Raw genomic sequence first — 22,231 nt, 5'->3', positions numbered from 1 at the left:
TTTAGTTAAATTAACTTCTAATATGATAATAATATTACATAATGATATTTTCTCAAAAGCACAGTCAGTGATTTAAGGACGGAGTGAGCCTTCTAGTGCTAAAACAATTAGTTAAATGATCTGGCCAAATGACCCAAATCAAGAACCAATTACTCCCTTTGCAGAGCTTTCAGCTGTATCACACAGCTTTCATCAGCCGCTGGAGTTTGCTAGTTTTCATGGAGATTAAACTGTTGATGTAAAAGCTTGGTAGTTGTATTTTTGTTGTTTTTGTGATTTATTTGTAGAATTTTTAAGCTACTCTCCAAAAATAAAGAGTGACAAACTGCCAAATATGCTCAGGAAAACATTTGTGTTCTTTCTCAATGCTAAAATTGCAAAACTAATCATTTTCATGGTGAATTTAGTCAGAAAATGGTGAGAAGTTTATCTGACCATCAGATAAACTCAAGGTTCAGAGCTTTCTGATCCCTCCGCTGTTTCAGATGCATTTCCAATCCACTACAACAAGTGTGCTTGATACGTTTGTGGGTATAATCAGTTTAACTAATCCAAGTCGCTAATTGTCACCTACAACCAATAATTAGTCTGTAATTAGTGCGCTTATCAGATCAAATGGTGGAGTATCGTTGCTCAGCGATCTCTCCTCAAAGGGATATTTTTCTGCACACAGGTAGCTAGCTCTCTTGTAATAACCAAATCCCATAACACGACAGAAGCAGGCCTCCGGTAACCACGGCAGCTGGTGTTGCCACGGCAGCGACATGTGACAGATGTGAGCCGCATACATATCTCCATCAGTGTTAATGGGCTCCTCGTGGTTGTGTGCGTGAGGGTGAGAAGCAAAGCGAGGGTAAAAATATGTAGAGTTCACGTGAATAATCGCGTACGTTGGTGTGTGTTTTGGCAACGTGTGTGTGTGTGTGTGTGTGTGTGTGTGTGTGTGTGTGTGTGTGTGACAGAGAGAGAGAGAGAGCGATCATGCCCTCCTGATGCCTTTCAGGTGTGAAAGACATTACCATATAAAGAGGTGCCTTCATCAATAACAGCAAGATGGTGTGGATGGATGGATATGTGTGTGTGAAAGGAGGGAGGGATGCTGATGCAGGCTGAACTGAAGAGATTCTTACTAGATTTACGTCAGTTTGACTCACCCTCACACCAGCGGTCAACCGATTATCAGCTTGGCCAATTACTGGATCCAATAGTCAGCATTTTTCCAATTATCGGTATCATTACTTTTTAAAAATACTGATTTCTGATTAAAAAAATGGTGTTTATAAATTTACTGCTTTAGCTCTGATATAAAAACCCAAGAAATGTCCCACTCATAGCACTACCTGACTGGTTACCTGTCACGAGTAACAGAATACCAACAATAAAGGAATAAAGCATAACTAAACAATGGTAATGCTCCATTATCGGATAAGCCCAAACACTAACCCTAACCCTAAGGGGAAAATTTGTCCCAAAACATGCCAGCAAAATGCCCTCCCAAAGTGTAATAGCACCACTGGATCCCATTACTGTAGGGATCAAAGGTTCATATACTCCTTTTAGTTCGTCATCAGTCTGTATGTCTTTCCTAATCTGTCTCTGGACAGATTAAACAATGCAATAGCTTTACAACAGTGTTAGATGGTGTCGTAGAAATTTACAGGTCTGTAGGTGAAAATGATAGCCAACACAAACATGACAGTTTGTTGTTTTTGGTTGTTACCCATTATTTGCTCCTTATGTCTCTCCTTAAGCAGTACGTCTTTGGAAAGAGCTGGAGTCAGCTTCAAATGTGTTTAGCCCACCTCTAAAGCTAAAACAGGGCTAAAGGTTACACAGACTAAAAAGGTCTGACCCTGTATCAGTCCCATGTACCAGAATTTTCTTTGCTGTTTTCCTACGTTTTCATCCTTTTTTGCTTGTTCTCTGTGTTACAGTTTTGTCTTATTGTCTTTTGCATACCATGTTGCCGTGCAGAAACAAGATACCAGCATGGGACCCATTACCACAGATTATCTCTCTCTCTCCTTGTGACGACACTCACACTTGACATATTTCATATTTTAACTTTAACTATCACAACTACAAGTAAAAATCATTCTCTGCTGAACAAATAGCAATAGTTCAATCAAAGTGGGCGTTCCCCAACAGTTGGTTCGTGTTATTGTGAACGCCCACTCACGCTCCACACAGCCTCCTTACTCACTAAATGCTGAACCTCAACTGTTACCCCAACCTAAACCTAAGTAAAAGCATAACCCTTAACCTCAGATAGCCTTCTGAAGTTATGAGAACTGTCTACAATGTCCTCACAATACAGAAATACCCTCCCTGCACTGGGTTTAAGCTAAAATTTGTCAACACAAACATATGTTCCTGCACTCACACGTACCTTTTTCATTAAATTTGGCTTCAAAGAAAGAGAGGAGACTTAGAGAAACCAAGATTTAAATTTAGTGGAGAAGAGGGAGCCAGAAGAAAATGAGGAACAGGAGGGAAAGCGATGAGCTAGAGGAAAAAAGAAGATCCTTTCTCTAATAGTGCTATCATTGTCATTACTGTCACTGACCCAGAACGGACTCACTTAATTAGACTAACTACTCCAGCCAGTAGGCTGCCACAGTCAACACACTGCCTCTGTGTGTAACCTGTCTACAAAGAGCCAGAGATGCCGTGAAAAGCCTTGACAGTTCCAAAAGACAGCAGATGATGAATCTGAGGTTGCCAATGTGAATTCATTAGGAAACTGACAACTAGAGGCACGTTATTGATCCAGTGGATGGCTGTGCAAAGTGTTTGTGCAGCAGATGCCATCACCATATTGACTCTTGAACTGCACTCACTGGCTGATTTTAAAAGAAATGAGAGAATTTGGCCATTTCTTTCTGATTTCTGTCCCCCATTTTGTAGTTAGTTTACTACAGTTGGTTTGGTGTATGACTTGAAATGTATGTGTTACCAAGGCCCCCCTTTTAATGACTTCCATGCTGCATTAAGGTTAAAATCTAAATCCTGGTGGATGAGTGGTTTTTACTTTGGCAGGGGACATTTGTCATTACCTCTGTCGTTCTCCATCCCCTTAATTACTGTAATTAAAATGGTCTACTGTAAAATAAAGGTGAAAGTAAAAAAAAAAAAAACATGTATTGAAATAACACTTGTAGTTATTAAAGCAGAGACAAAGAGAGGCCAGTTTTACATTTATAGCACCTCTGCATTCCTCACAGACTCCAAGACCAAAACAAACCTGCCACTCCAGCTCACTGACAACATACTGCAATAACAGGCAAATCACATGCATCAGTGCACACACACACAAACACAAACTGGCACACAACAGCATGTACACATACTCACAAAATTATAGGCGCATGCACACACCGAGGTACCCAGAGGTTTAAATACGTACACAAATGAACACACACTGGCATGTGTAGTTACCCAGAACACATGTACCCTCCTGGATGGTGGTGAAAATGGCAACAACACCTGCTGCCATGAGGTTCGTAGCTGCCATGGCAACTGCCTCTCTGTCACCACAATAGAGAACACTATACAGCAGTTATGCAGCTGTCTCCTCTATCCGTCTTGCCCTGTCTACACTTTCATATAGCGTGTATTCGTGTGAGTGGTGAAACAACGTTTGACATTCTCTATGTGCATGTACACGCTTGTTATGAGGATTGAAATAGATGTATATTATAAATACATAAGAATGCATGTGTATCTGTCTGCCTGCCTCTGTCCATCTTTTGGTTGTCCGTCAGTCTCAGACACTGTTTTTCTCAAACTTTCGAAAGTTTTCGCTTCCGTCATCCAGAGCCAAGATTAAAAGTGAAATGTTCCAGTGTTGCAGTAGCAGCAGGTGCCAGCTCCAGCACTGTGTGACACTGTGAAGTCTCACTCACTGAACGGTTTATTTGAAGACCTGCTAACCACACTTCTAACATTAGCCAACCTGCTGTCATAAGCAGATATATCACAGAGAAGCATGCACATTCAGTCATGCAAATACACACACACAAGCAGTCAAAGGCTATCACATATTCACATATAACACATCTATCTTCAGCATCTCCCACCAGGAAAATCTCATGACAGGCGGAGGTGTGAGCGACAGCGATGATGTGTGAGTGCGTATGTGCTGTTTTTTTGTTTTTTTCCACAAGACTACTTTAGGGTCAGGATGAGGAGGTTACATTAGAATGATGAAGACGTGTCGATGTGCGTGTGCTTGAAAAAATGGTTACTAATGACTTCACCTTGATTAAAAATACGAGATTGAAATGTTGGACTACCTGTGAGTAGAGATTAAACAGGGTTTTTTTTGTCCTCTGCATAAGGAATCAAGTGGTTCTGTCTGGTTTCTTCGTATGTTTAGCCCTGATGTTGATGTTTGGCTGTGCAGCAGCGTGGCATGAATATAAAAGAAAGGATGAAGTCATCATGATACATCTTCACAATACAGATGAAACTAGAGAAGGCTAGAGGAAAAGAGATCGCTTTGTTTTCACGCGCACACACATGTACGAATGTAATATATACACATATACACGAAGCCTCCCGCAGTCTGCAGTGTTTGCAGGTTTATTTACAGAGCATGAGCTCACTTATGCTTGATACCGTGAACGCTGCTGTGACTTCATGGCTATCTGAGATGACACGCTGACATTTCAGGGTGTGACAAATACAGCAGCAAACTACTAAAATTAAGATGGCCTCTTGGACCTTTGCTAAAAATTGCTTTTTTGTTTTAAACTTTCTAGAAGCAGGTGCAAGAGAAAATGTTACACAACTCAGCAGCAGAAGATTAATGTCGCTCTATTAGTGTTTCTCTGAATATGTGTTTTTCCTTTTTGTCAACATGCTGAATACTTTTGAAAATGCTGAATCTAGTTCCAGCTTTATGTAAGTAAAAACCACCTCACCACCCAGATGTATGTACCATTAGCAGTAAAGCAGCATATTCGGAGCTTAATATGTAGAAGTGGGGAACAGTGAAGTGGACGAGAATGCAGAGAGCGTGTGGGATGAGGTGACATGTAGTTGCCCTCACAAAGGTGCGGTGGCCTTGTACAGTGTGTGTGTGTGTGTGTGTTTGTAACTGCTTACTGTGGCAACAGACCTTCCTTTTAGGGTCAAAACTAGAGCCAGGGCTCTGCCAGTCAGTTGTTCATGTTTTACAAGTACTGTAATGACATTCCTGCTCTATACACTGCACTGCTGGACGGCAAAATTAGTGTGTTCGTGTGTGTACATTCCAAGCTTAACTATATAGGTTAAGAGGCTGACTAATGCCAAAGATAGGATAAGAAGAGCACTGTGTGTGTGTGTGTGTGTGTGTGTGCTTGTGTATTTTAAGCAGGACTGTGAGTCTATTGTGTCAGAGCATTGTAAAGGGCAGGAGGTGAAATGAGAACAAGGATGACATTTAAGCTGCAGTTTCCAGTCTGGCTCCATGGCAGATTTCACTACAGTAATTGTGTATCAGTCACTGTAGTATTTTTAAAACGGCTTCTGTTCTTTTAATGGATCTCCAATATGATCCAACTGATTCTTAAAACAACACTCAAATGGTTGATTTGTGCTCTGCAAGGTTCTCTCATCCACTCTCATTTCATCCACTTTCCTCTAATACTGATCATCCATCTGAGCTCAGCAGCATCCCCTCTGTCCTCACTTCATTCCTCTCTCCGAATTATCAGAAAGATGGAGCGGGTGGAGGATGAAAAGACAGAGAAGGAAGGAAGAGAAAAGATGGAAAGAAACAATCAGAATAGAGGTTTAAAGAAAAGGAGAGGCAATAATTCATATAGGCTGCACCAAGGTGGGAGCAGAGGGAGTGTGTGAGTGTGTGTGTGTGGAGAAGTGAAAGAGAATTAAATTGGCTGTTTGTTTCCAGCCTGTGCTTCAATCAGACACAGAGAATAGCCTCTAGCCGTTAAACTTTCCAATTACCTTGAGCAGATGGAGCCTGCGGGGCTCGATTTAGACGGTTTGAAATGGTTGTTGTTGTTTACTGTTATCTGCCATTGACTGTACACCCAGATACATACAGTGTCAGAGAGCAAGTCCTACTACAGCAGCGTTCCTCCTCTTTAATCTTCTGATATCTCTCCTCTTTATGCTTTATTTCATTCGTTCAGTGTCCTATGTGATTGCACAAACAATATCTGATTGATCAAATCTTCAAACAGCGGTAGCCTATCAGTTGGTAATGCAGCCTTCTGGTCAGAGAGTTTTCATTTCAAACGCGGGTTTGATGTGAAACACGGATGAAGCCTTCCTGCCCTCAGCAACAACTGTGCTCTTGAGCAAAGCTCTTAAACCACAGCTGCTCCCTGTTGAGAACCTTGTTGGCCAACAGTGGAGCACTGTGCCTTTCTTTACAGAGCTCCCATGTATGAATGAGTGCTACTGTGTGACTCTAAAACCTGGAAAAGAGCAAACACGCTCCGTTGACTTTCATGGATATTGGACTGTTAAAAAAAAGCGTTTTAGTTTTAGAGGTGTGCAGATGGATTGAAGCACACCCTCAGGAAATTTAAGGTTTATGTTAAAACACATAAAACCTCTTTGTATAAGCCTGGTGGAAACAACTTACAAATTGGTTTAAAGTCCTGTTTTACAGCATGGTAGTTTGTTCATATCATTATTTGTTTTTCAAAGTATAGTAACTGTTTTGTGTCTGAACTCCCAAGAACAGTTTCTTTAGACAGGAATACGATACATGTCCTGATCCTGAGACTGTCATATGCACCATAGACTGTATATGAAGATTGACAAAGCCACTATGATGTCACTCATTGGTTTGTCGGCGAAAGACTTTCGAAGAATTGAGTTTGGAATTTAAACATCACGTTATCAATCTTTTGAAACCATACAGGCCCATATATAAGCAATTTGTCTACCACAAAAAATACAGACAATTCTTTTTTTATTCTACAAAATAAACATTATATTGTACTGAAGGAGATAGAAACTGGTGACTGAGACCATAAACTTATTAGAAAAATATTTAGTAAGGTAGTAAATCAAGTGAAAAAAAGGGTGCTTTTTGCATAGACTTTTATGCAATCAGACTTCTTTTTGCAACCAGAGGAGTCGCCCTCTGCTGGCTATTAGACAGAATGCAGGTTCAAGTTGCCTGCTGCTGCACTTTTCAAGTAAACTGAAATAACTCGACAATGATTAAACAGTTCACCATGAAAATATGTACAAACACTCAGGAGGACAAATGCTTTAGGTTTCTCAGCACTAGTTTGAAAGATTTGTCTGAGCATTAGCGCAGGAAAAGAGTGAGATAACAGCTCACAAATTTCACACACGCTCTCCAGGAAAATGTTCATAATGTGTTGACACTGAAAAGCGCTAAAAATAGTTGAGTAAGAAATTGAAAAAGGGAGCGAGAGAGTGAAGTTAAACCAATCAAATCCTTAGATCTTGACTCTTGGTAAAGAAAGTTGGCAGATGCAAACTAATCCATATAAATATATCATATGTATGGATTTATTTTCCTATTTTACAAACGCTGTTGTAGTTAATTTAGTGGCTGTTTTTGATTGACAACTCAACATACTGTACCTTTTGCCCCACGATTACACAGGAAACACTCTGACATGCAGCGGTACACTGAGTTTGTATATTTTATCCAGTGTGTATATGTGTCAGGGTACACTTAGTGTTTCTGTGCACACACTTTTCACCTGTTCCCTGGTATGTGCGCACACATGTATAAGTAGGAGTTGTCAGGCAGATCTTTACCTTCAGCTCCTCCCCGGTGAGCCCCACTAACCTTGGGATGGAAGGATACTGAGGGGAAGAACGGATGGGTGGGAAAAAGGGAAGAAAAAGAGGGGAGCAGAGGAGGGCATCGGAGAGTGTGTATTCAGGTGTGGGATACGGTAAGATGGATTACCTAACCCAACAGGCAATTTGTCACTGTCAGAGAGAGAGAGACAGAGAGAGAGAGAGGGGGGAGAAAGAGGGAGTCACAAGAGAGGGTACAGAAAAGAGAGGGGAGACCGAGAGAGAGAGAGGGTAGACCAGAAAAGGATAAGATGGAGAGCTTGGGGAAAGATAGATAAGAAGAAGGTGGAGGGCAAAAGGGGGATAAACACTTGTGAGGGAAATCATACTTTATTTGGTGTAAAAGACACTTTTTTTAAATATAAAGTCAAGTAGAGGTGTGGCCCCATCCATGCAGAGAGGCAGAACAGGAAAAAGGACATGATAATATGGGCGGATGATTTTCCTTGTGGTTCCTGAAGCATAGGATTTAACTGCTATTCCTCAGTGACAGCTGTACTGGCAAGAGTGGGTTTAATTGCAGCAATACAGTCAATGTAAGTTTGCTCTATAGTTTAATGTGTTGGACCAGGCAGTGGTAAGACTGCCAGAGATATGGACCCTTGTGATTCAGATGGAGAATGTCATGGTTACACTTAATGTTTCTCACCGGGAATAATGACTACCTGGCATTTTACTCTAAGGGTATAATATGAATGGACAGTCCATTTACAGTGGGGCACCGAGGTGAATATTTAGACTTTTACACTCAATTTAGAGTCATAATAGATTTCCAGCCATCTGAGATAAGTGTCCACACACCGTTTGTTCAATCACACATCATGATTAGACAGAGAAATGAGTTGTTACTTATAGTGTTACAGGATTATAATCTGGAGTCACCTGAACTGCCTGCAAATATCCCGTGTAAAAAAAAAAAAAAAAAAGAACATCGACTGCATCCTCACTTAAAACAGCCCACAAGGAAGCCATGTTCATCTATATTCAGGTGCAGACAACGAGCTAATTGACTAGAGTAGCTAACACACTGGAGTAGATTATCTTCAGATATAACTCGGGTAGCAAACGACTCATTTACAGTGCAGCTCTGTTGCAGATGGTGGAATAATTTAAAACCCGGCAGCAGAGTTTATACGCAGTTCATTTAAAGTCAGGCACCACTGTGGATTGCCAGATAATTTAAAAAGAGGCACCAGCAAGCAGCTTTCACATAAAAAAAAAAAAAAAAAACAGGCAGTAATTTAAACAACTATTTCATTTATGGCACTGGGCACTGATCTAGATGGGCAGCCAATAAAAAAAACAGGCTTTTTTCCAGCCAGCAAACTCATTTGCACTACAGTAGGGTGCTCGTCTGTAGATTTAACTCTGTACAAGCTGGGACAAGATTTGTAGCTCGAGCCGCTAATGAGAAGGCAGCATTTGTCACACATGGTGAACATGCAGCATACACACATGTACAGACAGTTAGGAAAACTCACAAATTTAAATATGATTGAAGCAAAAATGTAAAAGTCACAAAACGCATGTAAACGCTTTTGCATCTGATCTGTCTGTAGAATTGATTTCCAGTGTTTCGTATACGCTCTTTGATTAGGTTTAACATCTCGCTACACGCAGACGCACAGGTCAAGCAAGCTATTGTCGTACAAGCGTGCAGCGAGGAAATCACAACTTTGTGGAGCGGCATGCATGATGAGCACTTAACTTAAACTAATTCATGGAAACCTTAAGGCAGCCAATTAATTATGGTTGTCAGTCCCAAACAGCAGCTGCATGAATGTAGCCTCTGGCGGGCTGCAGACCGAAGTACGTCATCAGCATGGTCTGCCTCATGAGAGTCGCCTGCCCACAACCTTTCAAAGAAGTAAGATTTCAAAGGAGATTAACGTCTACGGAGACCAACGCATCAAAGCATGTGAAACCACTGTCTCATCGTCTTTGAGTGAACCCACCCTGCAGCCTTGGCCTCACTGCGACTCAGGAAAAGGGCCATCGCTTGGCGGTAATTGTGGTGATGTGTTTTCTACCTGAAAATACATTCTGTACTACAGGATCAGTTTGATCTGGTGCATTTTTTGTTTAATTCGTGGAAGCTCAGCCAAACTAACATCCTGCATAATTACCTGCTGTGCCAGCCTCACTGAAAATGAAAATTGATTTGAGCATTGATAGAATCCCAAAGTATGAGAAAGATCTTCATGGAGAGATCGATGTGAGTGTGTGTGTGTGTGTCTGTGTGGGTTTGAATGCCAATGTTTATGCGATCACATCTGACACCTGTATCATTACTGACAGTAGGAAGCCCCGCCGACACACCCAGCAACACACATGCTGCACAGACCTCCACATGCAAGTAGGTACGCACAAATACTCTGAAAGTCTCCAGAAAAACAGAATACAGTGACTAATTTACACCCCCTCCAGCTAGTTAGTTGCTTATGCTAATTAATTTCTGCATTGCTATGGCAACACAAACATTCTAATGCGTTTTTCTTTGTCATTAATACAGCGTGTCAACATCACAAGGGAGTGTGTGTGAACGTGTGCAGATACAAGTGTGTGTCTGTTCGTCTTAATGTATGCACAGGTGATTTTATGCATATGTGCATGAGTGCAAATGTGCATGTGTGTGTGTGTGTGTGTGTGTGTGTGTGCATAATAGGTTACAGTTATGTCCTAACCAATCAAACTCCTACACTCATTATCGGATCATACGAGGGAATGACCAATTAAAAAGGTGATTACAGGAGACATACTTCAGAGAGGGAAGGAGAGGAGAGGGGGATGGGGCAGGTAATAAAAGAGAGAGAGAGAGAGAGAGAGAGAAAACCTACCGGGCTCCTTAAGTTATTTGTCACTGAGGGGAAACAAAGAGGATTCTGGGGAGCCAGGGGTTAGTTTCCTCAATGTCTAGACTCTCACTAACATGCTAATAAGGAACAGCTTCTGCGTTCTGCTTTATTTCTGCTGTGTGCTACAGAATAAACTAATCTTCCTCTTCACCAGCTTTTAAACACACTGAGCTTATTTAGTGTTTTCTTATTAAGTGTGCAAATCAGAGCATTTCATCTTTTTATCTGCCTGCCGCTGCATCACTTTGTACGATCGATTCTCAAACACATGCTGAAGCCATCTCTGCAGGAATGTTCTGCTTGCTTGCCTTCAGCCCTCCTTCCTTTCACTCTGACTTGCCTGTTCTTCCATTTCAGCTTTGTCAAACCTTTATATCCAAGTCTCTGTAATGGGACACATGCTTTACCAATTTTATTTTAGCATCAATATGATTGCATATGACATTTTTATAATATTTGCACTGTTATTATTTGTGGTAGTATTTTGTATTTGGCAAATGTCATTAATTGTTGGTTCCTGCTCTTAAACGTGCTTTAATATATGAACATAAGAATTAAGTTCAGTACATCAAGCTGCATTCCATCATTCCCGCCTCATGCTGACAGCAGCAGTGCACAAGCCCTATTGACAATAAGCTTGTAGCTGTGTTGTGGTTAATTAACAAAATCGCTTCAGTGGAAAGTTATAATGACAGATTGTTCTCTCTTAGCTTTTAGTATATTTGTTTTTTCTTAGTTTTACTCGACATCAGTGATCGGCGCTAAGAGTAATAAAGGCATCTGATTGTGATCTATGCTGATCAGTTGCAGTAACTTAATAATGTATTCTTAAAGCTCAAGCTGTACTCCTGCTTTGAAACCACGCAGAGCCTGAGCCGTAGACTAAACAAGTGGCCTACATCATTGTGAGCATTTACACTTGTGTGTTGGTGTGTCTGCATCTCTCTGTAATTACACCTCCGAAACACTAGTTAATGGTGGGGTTTCTACGCCACTGTGTTGGATTTCTTCATGTACTTCATTCTCCACTGAAACTGAGCAGATTATGTTGGAGCTGAAGCTAATGAATGTTGAACAGCAGCTACTTTTACAGAAAATACTGCGGCACAAAAACAGAGAAGACATCAGAACATGTTGGATCTATGTAAAGATTGGCAGAGCTGTACGAAAACAAGAAAAACTGCACATGTCCACATTGGCAATACTGTACACATTGTTGACAATGCTGGCTTTGCAATATGAGCGAGCCAAATGCAATTACAACCTATTCCATGTAACATTTTGTTTCACTTAAGCGCTGTTTTTCCTGCAGATCATGTTAACAAAGGCATAATACTGCCAAGCGGGCGAAGCAAACCGGTTGTTGTGGTCTGCATGGCCACAATGTGTAGCTACATCTCTGAGGAGGTAAATGTCAGACTGCGGTGCACCTACAGCTTTAGATTCAACGCTGGGTAAATATAAATCAAGCTTCACCTTCAAGCTTCAAAGTGCAGAGACTTCAAGTTCCTCAGTGTCTGTGTGTTTGAGGCATTCATTTATAACATGATGTGGAGGGGTAGTGTTTGTCTTTTTTTGCATTTTTATATCTCTCATCCTCAAATCACTTTGTTTCATTGTGTGCAACGTGCTATATAAATAAAGTCTGATTGATTGATAGTATGTGTGTAGCTCTGGGTAGAATCTGAACTAGCCCACTCCTGTTGTGTAGACTTGCTTCTAGTTGACAGAATCATATCCATCTCCATGAGGCAGTGTTTTTTCAGTGTCACATTGTGTTTGCACGTGTGTGTGTGTGTGTGCGTACATATTATGTGCATATTGCGCCAGCAGAGCTCAGAGAACAGCACAGTGAGTGACGGAGAGACTGTGCTTGGCCTCAGTCAGCGTAACATTTGTCCTTTATATGTGAGCCCATCCATGTGTTTGATGTGTGTGATGTCATTTATAACCTGTGTGTTATTGACCTTGCTCCTGCACAGACACCAGACTCTATCACTTACACACACACACACACGCTATCATCCTCCATCATGAGTGAGACCAATGTATGTGATCATAGGCCACCATCACAGTTCAAATTTATGTTTTTCTCTTTTCTGCTCTTGGTTTTTGCTAGTTTACATCTTTTATATGTGTGTGTGTGGTGTGTTTGTGTGTGTGTGTTCTCCCAGAGCAGGTGCAGGAGACCGTCTGCATCTCTTCTGCATGAATTCACTGATCCCAGACCTGCTGAGAAATATATGTAGCTACAGGAGCAAATAGTGGCGAAATGAATGAGGAGAGAGATGAGAGGATGCAAATGAGTGTGGGGGGTTGGAGGAAAGGTTTGCCTTCCTTTGTCACTCATCTGGAACTGATTGCACACCTTCTCGTTAATAAAACTAACAATAGTAAGGAATATGCGGCGTTCTGTCACGCGCCTTTCTTTCTGTCTCTGATCTGCCATCCTCTCTTCTGCTCCTTCAATGTGACACCGTGAACTGCTGCTAAAAATAGTGGAGGTGAACAAGGGGTGAGGAAAAGTTTTGAAAAATAGGAACATAATAATGGTGTTGGGTCAAAATGCTACCTTATACTCAGTTTGTGGTGGACTGGAGTGGGGTTTTTTCCATTTATTAGTGTGTGTGTGTGCTTATAAAAGGGACGTGTCTCGTTGTTTGACAGCCCATTTTCCTGAATCCTTTACTTCCCATTCACTCACATGCATGCACGCACACACAAACAGCGAGGGACAAACAGGGGAGAGCTGTCTTTTCTCATCAAATCTCAGTAATAGCATCCTTCTGTGTCCAGTCTGCACACACACACACACACGTATACAGTCACTGCTGCACAGACTGATTGTCAGCCACTAAGAGTTGCTGAGGTCACTGTTCAGTTAGCTTGTCTCCATCTCCTCTGCTTTCTCCCTTTCAGCCGCTTCATCCTCGCAGTGTAGAGCCCAGGCTGTGTTTGTCTACCCTTGTAGGAGGAAATGAATCACACACACACACACACACACAGACTATCTGTGGTGCTGAGACTGATTGAGTCACTCACAGAATGTTGATGAACTCAGAGGTGAGGAGATGGCTTGAAGAGACAGATAAATGTGATGAAAAGGAGGCGGGAGAGTGAAGAGAAGAGCCAAAAAAAAAAAAACACCCCCAAAAAGTAACAATTCACAATGAGACATTATCATCTAACCACAGTGTTATTATGCGGCGTTAACACTAAAGCATCTTTGCTAATCTGATGCTGTGAGATTGTTCAAAGTTGCGGGAAATGAATTTGCTTCCAATTAAATTGTCATGTTGAACTCCTTGAGACTGTTTTGCCTGGACAGAACCTCAGCTCGTCTGGCAACGTAATACCACACTAATGAGAAAGTGTGTGTGTGTGTGTGTGTGTGTGTGTGTGTGTGTGTTTGGATCAGGAGAATGTAAATAAACTCAAAGTTCTGCTGCTCTGCTGAAAGACGAGATGAGATGGAAATAACGAAAAGGAAGTATCAGTGGGAAGACAAATACAGAAATGGGGTCAAAGGGAGGGCACAGGAAGAAAAAAGTAAGGGTGTGTGTCTATGTGTGTGTGTGTGTGTGTGTTCAAACAGTATTCATGCCCAGTATTTGCAAAAAACTGTCTCTATTTCCTACTCCCCTCTCCTCTCCCCCTCTAAAAACCACCGCTCTCTTTTTCTTGGCCGCACGTCAAATTTCGGCTAATTTGGAACAACAAGACCCTCATCTCAAGGAGCGTACACCGTGTCCACTTTATTGCTGCTTCAGTCGCCTGTCTGCCGCACGCGTGTGCTTGACAGGGCGATACGGAGGGGTCAAAAGAAGCCAAGTGAGATTAACTGTTCCGTTTTCACTGATTTTTGGCAAAGATCGGACTTTTCCAATTCTGTGCAAACAGGAAAAGCAGGGCTATTTATTTGGCATTGATGGGAAGATTGCCTCACAGCGTGCTCACAGAGGTTTATTTTTTTTCTATCTGTCTCAGACACATTTTGTAATATCTGACAAGAACAGTCAGTAAAATGAGACTCTACTTACACTGATTACACTCCGTATATAATGACCGTAGCAGGAAGATAAGACTGTTTCTCATGACAAGTAAGAACAGATTGCGGATTCAAACTGGCTGAAGTTGTGGTTATATGAGGAACTCAGTGTCTTTTCACTGAACATTACTAGAAAACAATAATCAAGCCTAACTATCAGGTGATATTGGACTATCACACATACATCTGTATTGGTGTATAAGTTGTGTGATATGGGCTGTCGTAAAAGCTTTTTTTCTGACAGAACAATACAGGAAAAGATGCTTTTAGAAATGGTGTCATCATGTAGTTTTTCAGCAAAGTGGCTCAGACGCTATTGTTGACAGTCCTTTCAGCACTGTCTGCAGCACATGTAGCACAGTACAGAGCGGAGGGTGGTGTCGAATCAGGTGATGTTTTCACAGTGGGTTGCTAACTACCTTGTGAAATACATTGCTGGAAAGTTAATAAACAGCTACTCTTTATTCCTTTCAACATACTGGATGCATATACGAGGTGTGTCAGAAAAGTTTCAGGACTGGTGTTACAAAAAATATATTTCAAATCCAAACTACAACTTTTCCCCTTCCAAGTAGTCCACCTGGAGTCTAACACACTCCCCCAGCCTTCTCTGCTACGCCGCCATGCACTCCTGGAAGGATTCTTCCAGAATCCTCTGCAGCTCTGTCGTCACAGCCATCTTGATGTCGTCCACGTCTTCAAAGCGGGTCCCCTTGATGACCCCCTTAAGCTTGGAGAAGAGGAAGAAATCCCACGGAGCCAGGTGGGGTGAGTAGGGAGGTTACTCCAGCACGGTGATGTTCTTCTCAGCCAGGAACTGTGGGATGCTCAGGGCATTGTGAGCAGGCACGTTGTCATGGTGAAGCAGCCACGACTGGTCCTGCCACAACTCTGGCCTCTTCTTACGCACTGAACGAAGCAAACGCTGCAGGATCTCTTTGTAGACATGCTGGTTGATCGTCTGAAGGGGAAAACTCATAGTTTGTAGTTTGTAGTTCGTAATATATCTTTTGTGACACCAGTCCTGGAACTTTTTTGACACACCTCGTATAAGCAATAATATCAAGCCAGTTTATTCATATATTCATAAACTTTAACTCCGTAAAAATCAGTTTTGGCATCAGTCCTAAAAATTCAGTATCAGTTTGGCTCTAAATCATATTATGGAGTTAACAGTAAAAACATCATTAAAGCCACTTTTGCAAAATCATCCATCTATCCAACATCCATCCCTCCTTTGCATGTTTCGTCCAGTCATTTATTTCCACCTAAATATGGCTGAACACAGCGCTTCTCTTTAAATCCTTGCACACATTTGTGATTCCGTGTGTGCCTTGGCCCATGTGTTTCATACCTACTTCTCCTGATATATCTTGTTGTTTTTTGTGATGCTTTCTCTTTTGCATTCCCATGGATGGGTCAAATATAGCTGGCATGACATTACACATTTCTGGTCCTTCTACAATGATAGTAGAGCCATCCTCTTCCATATACAATATATGCTTTTATTATAAGTCTAAAAAATGGAAGATTCACAAGTCTTTATAGCATGAAATTTTTAGTCACATGTGGTAGAAGGAAAATATGTAATTCAGCACTCTTAAAGAAGCTTTGATAAGCAGAATGTAATGAACAACCAGAACAAACAAGAGCACATGAAGCTGTCTTTGTGATCACTGTTGCCATCACTACTGCTCTCTCTCCTCCATGTCGCTTTGATTGGTGCAAATTCAATCCAACTCGTCTGAAAATTTTTGAGCATACAGTCAAAGCAAACAAAAAACCTCTTGACTATATTGAATATCCGAAAACATAGTTTTGGCATGCGTCCTTGTGTGTGTGTGTGTGTGTGTGTGTGTGTGTGTGTGTGTGTAATCTGGAGTGTGTGAGTGGCGTCTCATATCAAGTAGGAAAATGTATGTTTGTACACTCCTGCTACTGCACGTGTGTGTGCATACGTTTAACAACATGTTCTGTTCATTATGCTACTTAGCTTACACAAGTAACAAGGTACTCTTTATCCATAAAAACACACACACACACACACACACACACACACACACCCCGCTCTAATGCGCGCCAAGATTTTTGCTCCCGCCGTGTATGAGTGTGTGTATGTCTTGTGGTCTTGTGGTTTGTTGACATAGCCAAACAGGCAGCTCTCACATTGAGAGGGGGCATTTAACTATTAGCTGAAACGTTGCTTTGTGTGCGCACACACTTCTACACACACACACACACACACACACACACACACACACGTGCACGCACACACACAGACAGGGTATTGATTGAGGAAAGGTAACAGGCTTGTTACAGATAGAGGCCTATTTGTGTGTGGCAGACAGTGCGTTTCATTTACTCTCTTTTTCTTGCTAATAGGCTCCTATTTAATTATTAGATAAGGGCCACCAAAGAGACTGACCACACACACTGACATCCACACATCTACAGAGATTTTTTTTTTGTATTGCCGTTTTGTCAGTCTGGGATACGACAAACAACATGTTAATGATTTAAACTCGTGTAAATGAGCAATCGGATCTATTTCCAGGGCGTCTGCAAATGAGCTGCCTCGATAAATTAGATGGAGATCTTCCTTTGTGTTTTTTAGTCTTCTGTCAATCATCTGTTTCTCTATCTTAGCGTCTGATTGTCTAAATCTACTAAGAGACGTCCATCATATGCCTATCGATTGGACACACATGCATGAACTCTGCATCTCCATAACTCATGTATTGATTAAACTTCAGAAAATAAAAAGTGCCGACCCATCACTTTGATTAATGCTTTACATGCTCATCTTCTTTCTTGACACGATGTACGAAGATATTCGAATAAAACTTCCTGCATGTAAATCAACTGCTGAGACGGGTTTGTTGTGTTCCTTTAAACAACTGCAAATGCTGCATCTTTACAGACTAGGTGTTGAATGTTATGGCCCTGAGCGCTCAGCAATAGCATCTTTCAAGAGAAGGTAATTTTAGAGAAAAGATTTTGTGTCAGGGAGCAGCGAAGACTTTATACAGAAGAGGATAAAATACCAGAAAAGTGATGCATCCAATTCTTCTTGACTGTCTCTGATCTTCACTCTCTAACCCAAGTTAAAATAGCACAAGATGATCTTTACCCTTCACCAAGTCAGTCTGTAACTTGTGCGGAAAAAGGGCGAGAGCTTCCAGAGTTACAGAGGAGGCGGTCTGGTTAAAAGCAGAAAGGTAGTTACAGTTATCAAGTGAGTTGGCACCACCTAGCACAGATGTTTTTGTTGAATTACAGAGCTCTCACTGACACCACACCTACACTTAAGCTGACAATAAGCTCACAACATCACACTCTGTCATTTTAATCCCACCATCAGTCTCAAGGGCCCCGAGAAAAGCCAGAGTTTATGAACAATTTCTATCTAATGGCCTTTGTCAGATAAAGTGCTTCATGCTTTCTGGGAAGTTTAGAAAAAAAATATGTTATGCCAGGGTCAAAGGAGGTTTCAGCACAGATTTGTATCAGGGTGTGTGTCTTTTGCTTGTTAACTTTGATATTTAGACCAGAGAGGTATGTCAGGAGATTTCGGGCGGCTTTGCTCTGCACAAGTGGTTCCAATTAGCCTGGAAAAAACACACATACACACACAATACACACTTGTACATGCACAAACATCCATGCACGCAGGTACCGGTAACTGCACAAAACAAATTGGACAAATATACCGATGTCCACACACTGTAATCGCTCGCACACACGCATACATGAAAATTAACCAGATAAGCTCTAACAGAGTGACTGGTAAGGGCTGAGCGAGAAGGATTGATATTATTATTTTATTGTATAATTTTTGTATAATATTTTGTGTTGCATCTTGTGTATGACTTTTGCTAAAGTTGTTATTGTTGTTGTTGCAGTAAGAATAAGGATGAATGTACTTCTAGGGTATGTTTCTCATTTTTTTAGGCATTCTAAAGGCTGAAATCATGTTTCGTAGAATGCTTTTATCTCAAAGTCTTCTGAGAGATGTCTTTGACAGACATTTTTCTGTGCTGTCTGTGTCAGGTTAACTTGCCTGAAGAGAAACATTATTCTTTTTAACTGTAGTGGCTCATTTACATGTACATAGACTTAACACACTACAGATGGGAATTCACAGAAAAACACAATGGTGAACAGTCTCCTCACTTATATAGCATATTTTACCCTTGGACAAGTTCTACAAGGCGATTTACAATTTTTTCTCGTTCACCCATTCACGCTCGTATGCCAATAACCGCCATCCAAGGTGCTGGCCATCAAGACAAACTTCATCACTTGGGGCACTGCCAACCTTGCACTCAGTGGACAACCCCCTCTACCACCAGAGCCACTGCCAACAAATGGTTAATTTATGGAAGCATCTACATGCAAATTAGTCCACAAAGATGCTCTACATCAGAGGTGCCCAATCCTGGTCCTCGAGAGCCCCTATCCAGCATGTTTTAGATGTTTCCTTCTTCCAACACACCTGATTCACAGGATCAGGATCGTTATCAGGCTTCTGCAGAGCTTGATGATGAGCTGATCATTTAAATCAGGTGTGTTGAAAGAGGGAAACATCTAAAACATGCTGGATAGGGGCTCTCAAGGACCAGGATTGGGAACCCCTGCTCTACATGGTATAGTTAAGCAGTGAACATCCAGTCTTACTATGTGGCAGGTATAAACATGCTGAGCAGGCCCACTTCATTCTGACTTTCAAAGACTGTTTATTGTTGAGGCACGGATGGCAGGAGCTTCAGTCACAAAGAATGCTTAACTGGAGTTTCAATGGGAACAGTGACTAAAGAGTGCATTTACGTCCATGGCAAAAAAAAAAAAAACAGTAAATGAGGTTGGAAGCTGTTGTTTGATGACCGTGATGTTCATGCAGCTCAAGAGCAGCTCCTCCTCAGGTGGTGTAATCAGTTAGTTGACAATTACAAAAAAGGGAGATATCAGAGTAGGACTGCAGTGTATAAACCCCTCATTACAAAGATGAAAGTGCATGTGAGAGTTCAGTGGTGCACACTGGTCCACAGAGGAGAAGGAAAATAGTGATATAGTCAGATCAGTCATCCATCACCATATTCTTGACAAGTGGGCGAGGGCTTGACCTCCACAGTGAGGGCATCCTGCGGCTCTGCTATACTTCAGGGGGACACTCATGACTTGGGGCCACTTGTCCCTTCAGAGGGAAAGGTCATTGCAAATCAATACGCAGTTGTTCTGAGCGATCACCTTTATCCTCCAATGAAATATTTTCCATCTTCAGTTGCTCACATAGAAAAAAGGAATTTCTATCTCATGTCTTTTTAATGTTTCTAAATCCTCAAACTTTCTGAATGCTTCTAGGCTGACGATAAAATATGACCCTAATGACCCTTTGGTGGCATAACTATCTGGATCTCATTGTCTGTATTTCTGATTGGATGAAGACATTATGTAATATTATTTATGTATTATAATATTTGATACTTTGGGCAAATGACTGAAACCAGATTATTGAAACCAAAGTGATGTTCTGTTGTTTTTTTTCCATAGAAATGCACCTTTTTTTTGTACAAACCTTCTAATATTTGTAGACATTTAGTGTTTAATGTTTTACTGACTTAACTGCAGAAGGAATTCAAAATGGATTTTAAATCGAGACTACCCAAAATGTCAAACGATGTTTATTCGTTGAGGATTGCAGCTAAAGTGCAGTTTAATGTGTTGCTTTAAAAACTTACAACTCTTTCGAAGTCATGAATGAACAAGAATGACTTTGTGTTACTTTTACTGAGCTGAACCGTATTCACATGGTTGTTAGTGGCTCTTTATAAGATATAAATGTGGTCACTTCCTATAATAGTCAAGTAATTACCCTCTTGTATGAAGAGAAAAGTGGTCGCTTTTACTTTTATATGTCGTTTATGAATGTGGTCCTCAGTGCTAAAAAATTGACAGTCAGACCATTAACCTCTCGTATGAAGTGGAAGCTGGTTGATTTTTCCTTTTATATTTTGAGTGTTTATTGAGCAAAGATGCTTCACAGATGATTCAAAGGTCCAAAGTCACATCATGTTCTCAACACGCTAAATGTCAGGCTGCAGTGTAGCAAATTCAAGAAATGAAGGGAAATAAGGAGGAAACGAGAAAGAGTAGAAGGTCAGTTGTTTTCATTCCTGTATTAGACGAGTCTCCTTGCTGCCAGCTCCGGTCACAGTTTTACCCTTTAGACCCGCGGGATATAGTGTGTGTGTGTGTTCATGTGTGTGTGTGCATTTTTGTACATGCAGTTGTTTTGCACTGGGTGTGTGTGTGTCTTTCTGGCTACACACCTTCCCCCAGGCTAAATGGATATGTTGGCTTTTCATAGTTCATCGTTTTCATAGTTTGGACGAAACGCCTACCATTTCTTCCTCTCCTCCCTGCTCCTGTCCTCCAGGTTTTCTTATATTCTTCACTACATCTTCCTGCTAGTTCTTTATGTTGCTTTTATGAATTCCTCCAGTCAGCAGTCTAAAAACCCAGTTTTGTGTTTCTCTGTGTCTCTTTCCAGGATCCGTCCTTCTCACTCCTCCTCCATGATAAACTTCAGGTGCCCAACAGCTCTCGGCGAGCGTGGAACGAACGAGACAGCCGCTGCGACGTCTGCGCCACTCACCTCACTCAGCTCAAGCAGGAAGCTGTGCGAATGGTCCTGACTCTCGACCAGTGGGATTTATCTCCCACCTCTTCCCCTCCGGCGCTGATTGGACGTTACGGATCTCAAGGACCTCCGGGTTCTGTGGGAGCATCTGGAGCACTAGGAGGTCCTGTGTCACGGGAATGGCCTCCTCCTTTTCTTCCTTCCTCCTCCTCCTCCTCCTCCTCAGCTGCTGCTCACTCGTCCTCTCAGTCCCCTTCCCCAAGCCCCAGCCAGACTCCAACGCCCAGCCCGAGCCATGGACCGTCTAACTCCAACCACGGGAGTCCTTCAGCGGGGCAAACATCCAGCTGTGCTCTGACAAACACACAACCTCAAGGCGCAGGGCACAGACTGGGGTCCAAGCCCAGCTCCTTGGGCCTTGGAGGTGGGGTGGACAGAAGGAACGGGTCCTCCAGTTCAGGAAAAGCAGCTGGTGCCCAACAGCAACCAGCGACTGGAGTAAACAGCCCCGGCAATAATGGTGGTAGCAGCAGTAATAATGGGAGCGGAGCAGTGCTGAGTACAGCAGCTCTGCAGGCACACCAGCACCTGAACCGGACCAATGGGGGCGTTACACTATATCCCTATCAGGTAAGCTACCTATAGATGTGTGTGTGTGTCATTCCCACAGAGCTTTAGTTGCCACAAGGACGTTGTAAATATTACCATGGAAACAGAGGGATTTAGTTCTGGTCTTTTATGTTGATGCGGCCAAATGGTAACAGACCACCAACCAGTAGATGAAAACACCTCTTGAGTCTGACAGAGAGGTCAGGAAGGACAACATTTAGATTATTCAGTCTACTGGTGACCTTGTTGGCTATCAAGTACTGGCAATATGTG

General features: G+C 41.8%; 1 protein-coding gene across 1 annotated transcript in view; it reads left to right on the top strand.

Moving 5' to 3' along the window:
• The window catches only part of kif26ba (kinesin family member 26Ba), a 106,727-nt gene that overhangs the window by 7,189 nt on the left and 77,307 nt on the right, over nt 1-22,231 (top strand). Inside the window, exons 3-4 of the mRNA XM_008295139.1 lie at nt 21,260-21,651; nt 21,697-21,979. Of these exons, the coding sequence (XP_008293361.1) occupies nt 21,260-21,651; nt 21,697-21,979 (675 nt within the window). The remainder of the gene's footprint in view (nt 1-21,259; nt 21,652-21,696; nt 21,980-22,231) is intronic.

The sequence above is a fragment of the Stegastes partitus genome, unplaced genomic scaffold, assembly GCF_000690725.1.
Source record: "Stegastes partitus isolate 25-593 unplaced genomic scaffold, Stegastes_partitus-1.0.2 Scaffold1024, whole genome shotgun sequence".
Taxonomy (NCBI): domain Eukaryota; kingdom Metazoa; phylum Chordata; class Actinopteri; family Pomacentridae; genus Stegastes; species Stegastes partitus.
The sequence above is the reverse complement of the archived record's forward strand: the minus strand, read 5'-3'. Positions and strand labels throughout refer to the sequence as shown.